Below are 13,863 nucleotides of genomic sequence, written 5' to 3'. Positions count from 1 at the left end.
GATTAGAGCTTGGTACTATTGGGAACTGAGAACAGTGTGTGGGGGAAGTGAAGAAGAGACATCCTCTTCCCAATGGCAGGAGAGGCCAGTCGCAGGGAATGAAGAGCTGTCTGTTGGGTCTCATCCCTCCTTGTTACTGGCAGCGTGGGAAGACTGTGGGAATGGGGTACGTGGGGTGGAGTTGGACTCCGGGTGGCAGTGGGTACTGTGAGCAGTTGGTAGGGGGGGGGGGCTTTGGGGCACGTTGAAGGTGGGCCAAGGAGAGGGTGGCGTGTGCATAGGGGAGTAGGAAGGGGTGCAGCGACACACACACTGATGCTCAGTATCCCATGAATTCTCCCGCCTCTCCCTGGATCCCCCAGAACCAGCTGGAAGTACAACACACTAAATACATCCACAGGCACACGTGCCTAGGTCAGCAGGTTTGGGGAGTGGTGGGGGAAGGGAATGCCACTGGGAGACTGGCCCTGCAGCTGTCCCAGTGGAGCACACACCAGAATGACCCTAGTTCTCAGAGTATCACACAGGGTCAGGGTGCCCATCCACGGAGATACAGTACAAGAAGTCAAGACACTGTGACATAGAATTCAGGCTCCCCATTTTATTGGAAAAACGGGAGGCAAGAGGCCAAAGAGGCGCAGGAGACAGTTAGGCAGTGGTCCTTCCATGGGAGAAAGCCCTTCTCCCCTAGGATGGTCCAGGCCCAGAGGGGGGATGGGACAGTCCATTCCCAGGCCACAGGCCCCTTTCCAGGGAGTGGCAGCAGCAGGGGGAAGGAGCAGGTGGCGTGTTCTCAGAACACGAGGGGCAAAGCTGCTCTTGGCTGGTGTGGGTCAACAGCGGAAGGGCCACTTGCTCTGTCTGGCAGCGCCTAACACCTCCCCGATCCGAAGGTGCAGCTGCCCGTCCCGCAGGGGGCGCACAGGCCCGTGCTCACCGCCAGGTTCCCGCTGCAGGGGGCGCTGCAGGCGCTGCCCGTCACCGGCCGGGAGCCCGACACGCACAGGTCGCCGCACACAACGCCGCCCCGCGAGCTGCTCACACCTGGGGGACAGGAGCGAGCGCGGTCACACGCCTGGCTGGTCGTCCAGGGAAGGACTCAGGCCTTCCGTCCAGTCCTGGGGGCACGGCGGGGACCACCCCTGACACCTGAGGCTCTTCCTCAGTCACTTTAGGGTGGTCGCTCCCCTCCCCCAGGCGCCCCTCGGTCCCTCCTGCTGCATGGCCACCCCCTCCCTGCTATCTTGGGGGTCCTGCTGAGACCTCCCCCCAGGGCCCCAGGGGCTCCCCCTGAGATACTCACAGACATTCACAGCTCCGACGCCTTCACACAGCCTGAGGGGGGGAGGGGGAGGGGGAGGGGTGAGACGCGGGTCAGAGTGGATCCCGGATCCCCAGATCCCCAGCTCTGAGAGGATCTCACGGGGCTCTTTGTGGAGCACAGGGATGCTCTGCCAGGGAGCGTCCTTACAGGCTGGACTGCCGCCCTCCTGTCCCCAAGCCCCTGCCTTTGAGCAGTGGGCAGCCTGGACCCCACACCTGGCAGACCTGGGTGGGCTCAACTGCAGGGAGGGGAATGGTCTTTGGGTCCATCTTGTGAGAAACCAGGCCTGGAATACAGGTAAGGAGTCTACCTGGGGGAGGGGCGAGTTTCCTAGAAAGCAGGGCATGGAAGCCTGAGGCCCCTCTGAGCAGAGAGGCAGGGCCGGGTCTATTCTAACCCGGGGTCTCTGGGACTCAGCATCGCAGGGACGCTGGCTTTGTTCGTGGTCTCTATAATGGGGCATCTGTCCAAGAACAGTCCACTGTGATGTCGGCCCACACAGCTAAGCGGCTTGGGGCTACTTCTTGGGACCAAGAGTGGGCAGTGGTGGGTGGGTCGCTTAGGGCAGCTGGGTTGGGCCCCACCTGTGCTCCTCGCCCTCCAGCAGGCGCCGGTAGGTGGCGATCTCGATGTCCAGGCCCAGCTTGGAGTTCATCACCTCCTGGTACTCCTTCAGCAGGCAGGCCATGTCCTGCTTGGCTTTCTGCAGGGCCTCCTCCAGCCCAGCCAGCTTGCAGCGGGCATCATTGAGGGCCGCCTCACCCTGCTGCTCAGACTGGGTCACTGCGGCCTCCAGCTTAGAATTCTGGGAGCCCAGGAGAGAACAAGTTCAGTTGCAGTCCTTGGGTCCCTTTGTCTGACCTTGTCCTGGATTCACTCAGTTTCTCCCTCCAAGAAATGGGGGACAACCCCTCCAGGGACAGGACCTGCCCTCCTTTGGCCCCTGGGTCTCCCTGGATGACCACAACCAGGGGCTCCCATCTCATCCTCGGGCTGGAGAATGAAGAAGAGGTCCAGCTGGTGGGCACACTGGCTGTGTGGCCCAGGGCAGAGCCCCAGGCTCTCTGGTCCCGGGCCCAGGCTGAGCCGTACCTGGCACTTGGCATTCTCCACCTCTGCCGTCAGCCTCTGGATCATGCGGTTCAGCTCATTGATCTCCTCCTTGGTGCGGCGCAGGGTCTCCCCATGCCGGATCACCGTGGCCTTTATCTCCTCGCACTGCGGGAGGGGAAGGGAGGTGGTGGGATAGGCATCAGCTCATCAGCAAAGACGGGGCAGGTTGGACAGTGCTCAGCCTGCACAGCCACTCAGGGGCCACCAGGAGAGCTGTCATCCCTGCCCTCTGCCTCCCTAGGGAAGGACCCTCTGGCATCATCAGGGTCCCCAGACAAAGGAAGGCCCTCTGATCCATGCCATGCATCCTCCCACGGCAATGCCTAGGCGGCAGGTGTCCCGGGCCGCTCACCTTGCTGCGGTACCAGGACTCGGCCTCGGCCCGGCTGCGGCTGGCAATGTCGTCATACTGAGCCTTGATCTCAGCGATGACGCAGTCCATGTTCAGGTCCCGGCTGTTGTCCATCTTGACCACCACGGAGGTGTCTGAGATGTGGGAGTTCAGGACCCGGATCTCCTGTGGGGGATGGAGGTTAGGGCCAAGGATAGACAATCATCGTGTCTGATCCTTCCCTAATCTATAGCCACTGCTGGCCTCTGTGACCATTACCCCCTGTAATTATATGAAGCCGACTTTTCAACATTGCCAGAGAAGATCCCCCTGATGAAATGGTGTAACTTTTGGTGCAAGTAAGAAAACCTCTTAGGGGATGCCCAGCCAGGCCCAATGGCTTGCTTCAGGAACTGCGTAGGCTGCTTTCCCCAAGTCACTGCCTTAGGGGGCTCCTGAGGGACCCACACTCCTAGACGGGCTGCACCGAGGAAGACTGCAGGCCTGTAGAGAAGCTCCGGAGCCAGAGCAAAGGCGCCTGAGTTTCTCTGCTACTTGGCATGACCCATTGGCTCAGAGCAGGATTCAGCTGACTTAGTCATGCTCTTGCCCCTGACTCATTTGGACCTTTCTGGCTTTCTGCTCTTCTACCTCGCCCTCCTTGCTCTCTCTCATCCTCCAACCTTCAGCATATTCACAAGTCACCTTGATGCTTATGTGGGTGTGGGCAGAGGTCTGTGCCCCATCAGGGCCATCTCTGTGGCCACTGAGGCTGAGGGTCCCCTCACCTCCTCATACAGTTGGCGCAGGAAGTCGATCTCCTGGGTCAGGGCCTCGGCGTTCGCCTCCAGGTCAGACTTGCGGAGGTAGGCGCAGTCCACTTCCTGCATGTGAGAAGCAAGGGCCCATGAGGACATGGGCACAGTGTGGCGTGGCAGAGAATGGGGCACTCAGGGATCCAAACAGGGCTGGACTTCTAAGAACTCACCTTCTTCAGAGCCACAAACTCGTTCTCAGCTGTGGCCCGGAGGGTAACCTCTTCTTCATACCTGAGGAAAGTGGGGGAGAACAAGACCTTGTCTGAGCAGTTCTTCACCTTGGCCAGGAAACAGACCAGCCAATTACTGGACCCACCCTTGCCTCCTTCCCCACCACCAAAGGCAATGAGTTGAATCAGGGAGAAGCCATGGAGCTATTACCCACTCCGTTCAGCTCCTCTTTGTGTGTGTGTGTGTGTGTGTGTGTGTGTGTGTGTGTGTGTATGGGGGGCACAGGCAGAGTGTGGGGGTTCAGAGGCTGAAGGTATGTGTGTGTCATTAGAGAATCAGAGATGGCTGTTTCCTCCCCACATCTCCATAGTTCTTCCCTCTGACTTGTACCTACTTCATAGCAGGTACCCCCTCCCCTGCCTCCTGTCCCATCCTTCTCCTCTAAGGCTCAGCTAAGAGAAGTCGGCCCTGCTACTGCCTCCTGCTCTGTAAGGAGGCCAACTTAGACAAGGGGAGAGGGGACAAGTGGTGGGCCTGGGAGCTGTGACTGGCACCCACATTGGTGTACCCGTGGCACCTTCTGCACGCCATACTAGGGCACTTTGTGATGAAAAGCGCTTCTGGTGACATCATGTCTGCCTGCCTAGCCAACTACAAACTTCACAGGGATAAGGGATATGCCAACGGATCGTCCCAAGTCCCTGGTGCCCAGCCCTGATTTGAAGAGGCGCATGGGAGGTGCTTAGCAGATGCTGGCTGAATGAAGGAGTAAACAAGAGACGAATGCCCAGGACATTGACAATGGGACGTCTCAAAGGGACTAAACTACAAAAACAAAACAAAACCTCCCAATATGGTCCAGAGTCAAGTCCAACTCACAGTGACCCTTTGGCAACTCCAAAGAGTTCCCCAAGCTATTAGTATTTATGGGAGCTGACTGGCCCATCTTTCTTTCACAAAGTGGCTGATGGGCTGTCACCTCCAACCTTTTGGTGAGTAGCCCAACACTCAGCCACTGCACCTACTGGGCTCCTTTCAAAGGGACCAACGAAGAGTCATTCTTTGGAGGTCTAAAGAGAAGGGTCTGGTCGATGGAGAAAAGAAAGCATCACTTCTCATTGCTGATAAGGTGAGGAGGTGGACTTCCATCCTGCAGAAGGCTGGCACCCACTCACGTGACCCGTGTGTCTTGAGAAACAGCCAAGATTGCAGGTTCTCCCTACCCTCAGCCAAAGACACAACCTCCCTTGTGCTTGGGAAGCTGAATGCTCTGAGCCCTTTCTGAGACACCCCCACTGCCGCACTCACTTCTTCTTGTAGCCCTCCAGCACCTCCTGCACGTGGTTGAGCTCTGAGGCCAGCCGCCCGCTGTCGGCCTCCACGCACTCGGCCTCCCGCCTCAGCGTCTCGATGTAGCCCTCGAACAGGGGCTCCAGGTTGCTCTCGCAGCACCTGCGGTTCTGGTAGAACTGCCACTTGGTCTCTAGCAGCTTGTTCTGCTGCTCCAGGAAGCGCACCTGCAACCCAGAGGCAGAGCTTGAGAATTTCTTCTCAGGGCATCCAAGGCAAGAGGGAATGCCAACTCTCTGCCCAGGACATTCCCTAGAGAGTTCCATGCCATTGCTTAAAAAAAAGAACAACAAAAAACCCACACTGGCACTAAATCACTTTACTCCGTGGCTTTCCTCCCGAAGCGCGGACTCCCAGCCAGGACAAATCAATTTGGGCTGTGCCACCGCCAGGCACAGGCAGCTCCGTGGTTTGCATCCAGATTGTGGTGGCAGGTTCATGTGTTTACGTGCAGATGCATGTGTCCTTGGGAAAATCACTCTGCCCCTCAGCCAAGTGTGGGGAAAGCGCTCACCTCACCTGCTGCTGGGCAGTGTGGGGCAGGGGTGGGGTAGGGGGTAGAGCACCTGCAGGTGAGCAGCTACTGCCTGAACTCAGGCGTCCTTCTCGCCAGGACAATCAACGGCCGACCTCGCTAGAGAGGCCGATTGTAAAAATTGAAAAGCAAAGTATGGGCCAATGATTTAACTCCTACAACAACAATGTTATTAGAGCAACCGGCACCTGGGACGTTAGTGCAGGAATGCCCTGGGCGCCAACCTCCAAAGTTTAAAGATGAGGAAACGGGGCTCCAGGGAGCTCACCTGACTGTACAAGGCCTCCCAAAGGCCCCTGCTCTTGTCTCCTGCCCCACCAGGGGACCAGTTCTGAGTATGAGCGCTAATCACAGGCTCCTGGGCCACAAGGAAAAGTTCACATCCATTATCCTGCTGCCAGGCTGGCCCATTGTCTCTATTCTGATCCCTCTATTGAGCATCTTTGTCCTATCCCTGCTGGGTCCTTTCTTAGACTATCCCGAGTCTCTTATGCTGTTCAGAGTTCCGGAAAACTTTGGTTTCAGATTTTTGTCCTTCCTGATGGGTACCTCTCTCGATGGTTGCCCTTAAGGTTGGCCCGCTAGGCCCTCCTAGAATAAGCACGGTGTCTTGCTCAGCTCTAGGCCCGAGCCCCTCGTACAGCGGCTTGGACCAACCATGCTGGCCTCTGCTCCACAGTCAGAGCCTCAGTGACCGAGTGGTTAGGAACAGCTCCGGGTTGTCCAGCCCCATGAGATCCTGTGGTCCTCTAGAAAAACATCAGTCACCCGGCCCTTGACACAGGCAGTGCTTCGTCCCCAGTGAAGCAGTTACCTACCTCAAATGCAGTGAACACCTACTTGCTGGCACTTGGGTGGAGGTAAATCTTACCTGGTTCAAGCCAACTTGTGCACTCAAGGCTATAGATAAACTTCCAGTTCTATTTGTTTTTGCTGGGTTTTTTTTCCCATCATGCTGGGAGCACCCTATGCTATTTTTACTTTTATGTCTTTCTGTCTGTGCCTGGCTGTGCCAGTGACTGTTTCTCCTTTACATTGGGTATGTCCACGGGCAAGTGCCAGCCTCTGCCTTGCCGGTCAGGGTCCAGTCCTGACTATACCCATGGGCGGGGGCTAAGACAGGGCGCGATGCCGGGCACCCACCTTGTCGATGAAGGCGGCGAACCTGCTGTTGAGGCACTTGATCTGCTCCTTCTCCTCGTGCTTCACGCACTGCGCGTTGGGGTCGATCTCCAGGTTGAGGGGCGTCAGCAGGCTCTCGTTGACAGACACGCTGGTGATGCAGGGCGGCATGGGCCCGGACACGCCGCCGGCGCGGTAGCCGAAGCTGCGTCCATAGGAGCCGGAGCGGAAGCCCCCGCAGACGCTGCGGCTGCCGAAGCCCCCGGGGAGGCCGCGGTAGCAGGAGACTCCGCGGTAGGGGGCGGCGGTGATGCAGCAGCGGCCGGGCCGGGGCCCGCAGGCCGAGGCGCAGCTGAAGGCGGGGACACCGAATCCACAGGTCATGTTGAGGAGGGAAGGTATCTGAGCAGGGGAGGAGAAGCTGGCAGGAGGCAGAGCAGCCAAAGACTATGCTCCCTAGCCTGTGACAGGCCCTTTTATGCACCAGGGACAGCTGGCATTAAAAGGGGCAGCAAAGAGACACGAGCTGCATTTTATTGGCTTGGCATCACCCCAGTCTCTTAGGAGCCAATCCAGCTTGCCTCTTCAGGGTAGCTGTGTCAACAATCCCTGGCCACGGGCCCTGTTTCATCTTCAAAGCTCTTTACAAGCTTCCTGAGGACCTCTCCCTGCTGCAGGACTGGGAGCAGGCCAGGGGTCCTGACAGCATCGCGTGGACTCCCTGCTGCGTGCAGCAGACGGCTCCTCTAGTCACCCAGGGCGGGGCCTGCGTCCTCAGTCCTTCTCTGGGTGGACACAGCTGGGCCACAAACTCCGGGACCTGGCCAGCTCTACGGGAGAGGCTGTGTCTCCAGAACAGCTTATCCCAGGCCTCCTGGGCCTCCCTCCATCACTGAAGCATGCTCTTTCCTCCACTGCCAAGGCCAACCTCTCCTCTCCTCTCCTCTCCTCTCCTCTCCTTTCCTCTCCTCTCCTCTCCTCTCCTCTCCTCTCCTCTTCTCTCCTCTCCTCTCCTCTTCTGGTCCTTCTCAGAGCCTGGCTGAGGCTGAGAGTTAAGGAGCACATGGCCCCTGTGGGTCACTTTGAGTACCTTTAGGATAACAGAAGGAGCCCTGGTAGTACAGTGGTTCCACGTTGGGCCATAATCTGAAAGGTCCCCAGTGGGATGCCACCAGCCACTCCTCGGGAGAAAGACTGGGCTTTCTATGCCCCTACACAGTCTCAAACACTCACAGGGGCAGATGTACCCTGTCCTATAGGGTCCCTCTGAGTCGACGTAGACTAATGCCAGTGAGTAAGATGACAGCTAAGTCACGGGGCAAACTAAGTAAGTTTAAGGCAGAACCAAGAGCTCTGAGTGTCATTGCTGATGGGGTAGGAGCAGGATTGGAAACATCCCCCCCACCCCCACTCACCCCCCCACCCCCACTGAGCTTCCGTATAGGGTTGGGAGGGCTCCAGGAGCAGTGTGCTCTGCTTGTGGGTGGAGACTGGATTGGAAACGCTGTCCATCTCTGATTTGGAGATGAGACCACATGTGATTGTCCTTCATTCTCCAAGCCCTCAGAGATGCCCACTCTGTACCAGACACTGGGAGTTCCTGGAGACCCAGCAGAGGCCTGGGGTGTTGGAGACAGGAGAGGATGGCGTGCATATGCAGTGCCAACATTTGGGCAGTGAGGAAGAGAGAGGGTCCCGCAATGTGGGGAGCTGGGGCCTGGGAATCCTCCAGCACCCACAGGAAGGCCCAGCAGTGGAGCCCCATGCCCAGAGACGGCAGTTGGTGTATGTTTACCTACCACTACGGAGGAGGGGTGTAATATTGGGGGCAAAGAAACCCAGAGTCCTGAAATGCCATTCCTTTTTCCCCTCAGAGGATCCATAGGCTGAGAGAGGAGGCAGGGCTCACCCAGCTAGCCCTCTTAATTTGTCCCCTCACCCCTCTGGGCCAGGAGAAGTGATGACCTTGCTGTATGGACAGTGGGACCAAGCCAGGAGGCATCCCCTGACCTGAGGATCTGAGCCCATAAACTGTCCACATAAACCTCTCTCAGCACACACCTCTATGACAGGCTGCGTGTGGAGGCTGACGCCTCCTGACCCAACCACAACCAGAGCTGACCAGTCTGGGCTAAAAATAGCCCAGCGTGCCTCCTACCTGGGCCCTTGCCTTCTGTCCTCCCATCGCCTCTCTGGGTGAGTGGGCCAATTACAGCCACGAGCGGGGGTTTGAGGACATGGGACACAGGGGGGGGTCCACTTTTGGTGGGCCCGGAAAGGAGATGGTTGATTCTGCCGTGGAAATCTTTTAAGGAGCTTGGCGACATGGACCATGGACCCTCAAAGGAAAGGTCTCCTCAAGCCCCTCAGGGCTCTCTGGGCTCCCTGAGAGGGTGAGCTATGGAATGGGAACTTCTGGTAGAAGGGATGATGCATCAAGAGGGCTGGGCCTTAGGATGTAGGGTCTTGATCCCAGCTGAAGGGCTGGTGAGGGTTTGGGAGTGCATCTGTGAGAGCCTTTGCTGGGGCCAGTATCTGCCAGCCATCTCAGAAAGAGTCAGGTCTTTCCCCACACTGGACCTAGAAGCTTCTCCATACATATCCAGGATTGGTGTGAGATTCATTCACTGGTCAAATGCTGAGGGATGCAAGACAGTGACTCCTGAAGCACTTCTCTTTTTCCATCCTGCTACTTGTACCTCTCGCCTCTGACCCCACTCATCTGCTTAACCTGGCAGTCTCTGTATTGAGTTGGAATTTCACATGGGGAGCCTGTCTAGACACATCTACCTCATTGGGTTGGAGAAGACATTGCTGTGTCCAGATCCCTGTCCTGATTGGTGGTGATGGTAGCTTGTGTTCTAGAGATGAAAAGACACGACTTGAAGGGCAATTCTGTCACCTACTAGCCTGGTGACTTGGACAGATCAGGTTTATTGATTTGCCACCTATAAATGGGCTGTCAGGAGGATTAGATGAGCCCAGAGGTTTGCTCAGTCTCCTCCACTCGAATCTACACCCTGCACTAACAAGGTACCTGGGTCTGGGTCCCGGGCAGCCAGCGGGGCCTTGCAAAAGGCTAGAGTGTGCTGGAGATGCAGAGTACTGACCTTAGCGAATAGCAAACAATTTTACAAGGCCATCATTGACGCCTCAGAAAGCCTTAATTAGAGCACGAATTTATAAATGGGCCAGAACAAAGAGAATTGCAGACCTGGGTGAGCCTGTGAAAGCAGACACTGGTGACACAGACAGGAAGTTGACGAAGGGACAGCAGCAGCCCTAACCTGTGCTCCAACCATGACTGGCTCCTGTCCTGACCAGGGCCGATGCAGGCTCTGCCTGAGCCCCAGGTTGTTTCAGTTGCCTGTGGCTGAGCTGCAGAGGTGGACTTGTTCCTACTGTCTGGAGTGACTTATTGGCTGTCTTTTGTTCCTCTGACTCCTGCTTGCACCCCTGGTGTTGCGACCCCTCTCTGGCCCTGCTCCTCCCTATATGGTTTTCTGGTGACTGCCTGCTGGTTTGCCTGGTAATTCTTGTTCTGTGATGAATGATCAAAGACACATCTTTGTGTTCATCTCTATGCACTTACTTAAAAGAATTCCCTTGAGGTGAAATAGTTTGGTCAAAAGGGTCTGTTCTGGTCCCAGGTGGGCTTGTCTGGCTGTAGGAGGGGTGTTTCTATAGACGTTCTGTTGCAGTGAACTAATGGGATAAGCATGGGGTTGGGAACCAAGAGATATGGATGTGAATCCCACTTCTGACACCGTGTGTGTGTGTGTGTGTGTGTGTGTGTGTGTGTCCAAAACCCAGTCCACTGCCTTTGAGTAAATCCCAACTCGTACTGACCCTCTAGGGCAGAACTACTCCCTAGGGTTCTCAAGGCTGTAAGGAGACTTGGTTGTGTAGTGGGTTACACATTGGGCTGGTAAGCACCAGGTCAGCAGTTAGAATTCACTAGCCGCTCAGAGGAAGAAAGATGAGACTTTCTGCTTCTGTAAAGATTTACAGGCAAATTTCAAAGATGGCATCCAGATAGAATCACCCAGCTGGTGTTCCTGCTGTTCTATCAGAGAATTAAGGGCAAAAGGAGAGAGACGAACCAGACCTCAACCTGGTACACCAAGCCTTGAGGGCAGCTTACTGGCATGAAGCATTGAACTACCAGAAAGGTCTGCGGGACCAGCCCCAATCCCAACTACATTGACCCCTTCCTCAGAAGATTGCACTCTAGAAGACAGCACTAAAGATACAGCCTGGGGAAAGTGCCATGTCTGCCCAGACCACATGGGGACAAACAGAGAGAGAGAGAAAAAGAGAGAGAACCAAATCCTGGCCCACCAAGCTCTGAGGACGACACTCTTGCTCAGAGCAGCCAAGGCATAGAAAGGACTGTAGGGCTGGCCCCACCACAAGGCACGACATTCCCTCATTGACCCACAGCACTGCAGGGGACAGCACTGGAGACACAGTGTGGGAATTGTACCCAGTCTGGCCTCCCCTCCCCACCTCCACACACATACACTGGGGTGAAACGTGAAAGGAGCACAACAGAGCAGCAAGGGGAGCAAAGCAATGGAGTCCCCAAGAAATTCCAATAATAGACTTCAGACTCAGAGGGCAGGGCTTGGCACCTCATTAGACTCAATGAGAAAACATACACAAGGGTCAGAAGACATACCTGGAACTGTTTATAGGCCCTTTTTATCCTGCTTCTGTTCTTTTCATGCCTATCTATATAATATGGAGAAAACAATGAGATAGACACTTCGGGGGAGACAGGGGAGAGGGGGAGAGGGGGGAAAAGGAGGTGGAACCAACAAGCCCAGGGACAAGGGGACAACAAAAGATCTAAAATTGATGGTGAGGAGGTCATGGAATGCCTGGTGGGGTTCAATTAAGGGAAATGTAACCCAGAGGAATTACTGAGAGCCAAATGAAGGCTGAACATGATAGTGGGACAGGAGGAAAGTAAAAGGAAATAGAGGAAAGAACGAGGAGACAAAAGACATTTATACAGATATAATATAGGCATGTGCGTATGTAAACAATATATAATGATAGGGATATAGGCCTATGTACATATATTTATATGTTAAATATTAAGGAAGGAGATGGATATTGGGTTTCTACTCAAGTACTCTCTCAATGCAAGAACACTCTGTTCTAATAACCTGGCATTCTGTGATGTTCACCTTCCGAAGATGATCGATGAAGACAAAATGGGTGCATAAGCAAATGCGGTGAAGAAAGCTGACGATGCCCTGTTATTAAAAGATATATCATCTGGCATCTTAAAGGCTGGAAGCTAAACAAGCAGCCACCTAGCAGGGAAGGAACAAAGCCCACATGGAAGATGCACACCAGCCTGTGTAATCATAAGGTATCAACGGCATAAGGCATCAGAAGACTCCAAACCAACAGTCATATCAGTGCAAACAAGGGAGGTCATAGTGCAGACCCAAAGCCCATCTGTAGACAATTGTACATCCCCCCACAGAAGGGTCACAAGGAAGGGACGAGTGAGCCGAGTGTAATATAGCGCCAACGAAACACACAACATTCCTCTAGTTCTTTAATGCTTCTTCCCCCACTATCATGGCCCCAGTTCTACCTTACAAACCTGGCTAGACCGGAGCATGTACACTGGTACAGATAAGAGCTCTTGACACATGGAATCCAGGACAGATTAACACCCACCCCCACCCCGGAACAGTTATAGGAGCAGTGATTCCATGAAGGTAGGGGGAAAGTGAGGGCAGTAGGGGGAGAAAGGGAGAAATGATCTCAAGGATTGATGTCTAGCCCCCATCCTAGGGGAATGAACAATAGAAACGAGGGTGAAGGAAGACAGTGGATAGTGTTAAGATATGAAAACAATAATGATCTATAAATGATCAAAGGTTCACAAGGGTGGTGGGGGTGGGTGAAGAGGAGCTGATACCAAGAGCTGAGTAGAAAGAAAATGTTTTGAAAGTGATGACGGTAACATGTACAAATGTACTTGATAGAATTGATGGATGGATTGGTATGAGAGCTGTAAGAGCCCCCAATAAAATTATATCTGTATCATCTAATCTCCATTTCCATCTATCTATCTATATCTATATAGAGATATTTGCAGGCTCCGAAATCCTGTGTAAGGGTTCCAACTTGAGTTAGAATTGACTTGATGGCAGTGGGCTCAATCGTCACAGGGACAGAAAGCCTCATTTTTTTCTGCAGCTGTATGAAACATGAGTTATTTTTTCTCAACAAGTCTTGCTTTTTCATCTAAACGAAGGCTATGTGAGGTAATGAGGTCAATGAGGCTTTAATAGTTGTTTCCTAGTCCTTCGTGACATTGACATGAGGTGGCAGATGGTAAAGGACATGGGTGTACCAATCAGAGGACTGAATATGCACCAGGCATATTCTCACGGGGACATGCCAGAATTCCTGTGCCTCCTCACAATCTTGATGCCTCTGGCCTTTAACTTACCAGGCACTGAGGCCAGTGGACTAGATGTTTCCATACAACGTGGACTCAGGCAGCAGACGATTGCCTTGTCAAATAAGAAGGAGTTGTCTAGTAACCAAGTATTGAGAACTACAGAGGCGCCTTAGTGGCACAGTGGATTAAGCCTTGGATTGGTAACTGAAAGGTCAGTAGCTTGAGCCCACCAACCGTTCCTTGGGAGGAGGATGGATCAGTTTGCTTCTGGAAAGACTTCCAGCCATGGAAATCCCATGGAGAAGTTCTGCTCTGTCCTATAGGGCCGCCGTGAGTCAGAGTTGACTCAATGGCAGTGGGTTTGCTTTGGGGTGGCATACTGTTGAGGAAACTGGATGGGACAAATGGCTAAGTGCTCAATACTTAGCCGAAAGATGGCCAGTGTGAACGCAGCCAGAGGTGCCCTGGTGGCCTGTCCTTGAAAGGTCCCAGCCTCAAAAACCCAGTGTGACAGTTGCACTGGGCACACACAGAGTCACCATGAACCAGACTCAGCGCAAAGGCAACGGGGCTTCAGAAATGGAAGAGAGACATTCGGAGGATCAGCTCTCTAGAAAACCCAACCAAAATAAACAACCAACCAAATAAACACACAAAAGTCAAAAC

General features: G+C 54.4%; 1 protein-coding gene across 1 annotated transcript; it reads right to left on the bottom strand.

The window, feature by feature from the left end:
- Window positions 1-871: 871 nt before the first annotated feature.
- On the bottom strand, window positions 872-7,148 carry LOC142451021 (keratin, type II microfibrillar, component 7C). Its single transcript, XM_075552962.1, has 9 exons — window positions 6,786-7,148; window positions 5,066-5,274; window positions 3,757-3,817; window positions 3,557-3,652; window positions 2,790-2,954; window positions 2,417-2,542; window positions 1,909-2,129; window positions 1,304-1,335; window positions 872-1,044 (listed from the first exon to the last, which is right to left on the bottom strand). The coding sequence occupies exons 1-9, from the start codon at window positions 7,146-7,148 to the stop codon at window positions 872-874; spliced, it is 1,446 nt and encodes a 481-aa protein (XP_075409077.1).
- Between the last annotated feature and the right edge of the window lie 6,715 nt (window positions 7,149-13,863).

Source organism: Tenrec ecaudatus, chromosome 6, assembly GCF_050624435.1.
Source record: "Tenrec ecaudatus isolate mTenEca1 chromosome 6, mTenEca1.hap1, whole genome shotgun sequence".
Taxonomy (NCBI): Eukaryota; Metazoa; Chordata; class Mammalia; order Afrosoricida; family Tenrecidae; genus Tenrec; species Tenrec ecaudatus.
Note: the sequence above shows the minus strand (reverse complement) of the source record. Positions and strands in the feature narration are given on the sequence as shown.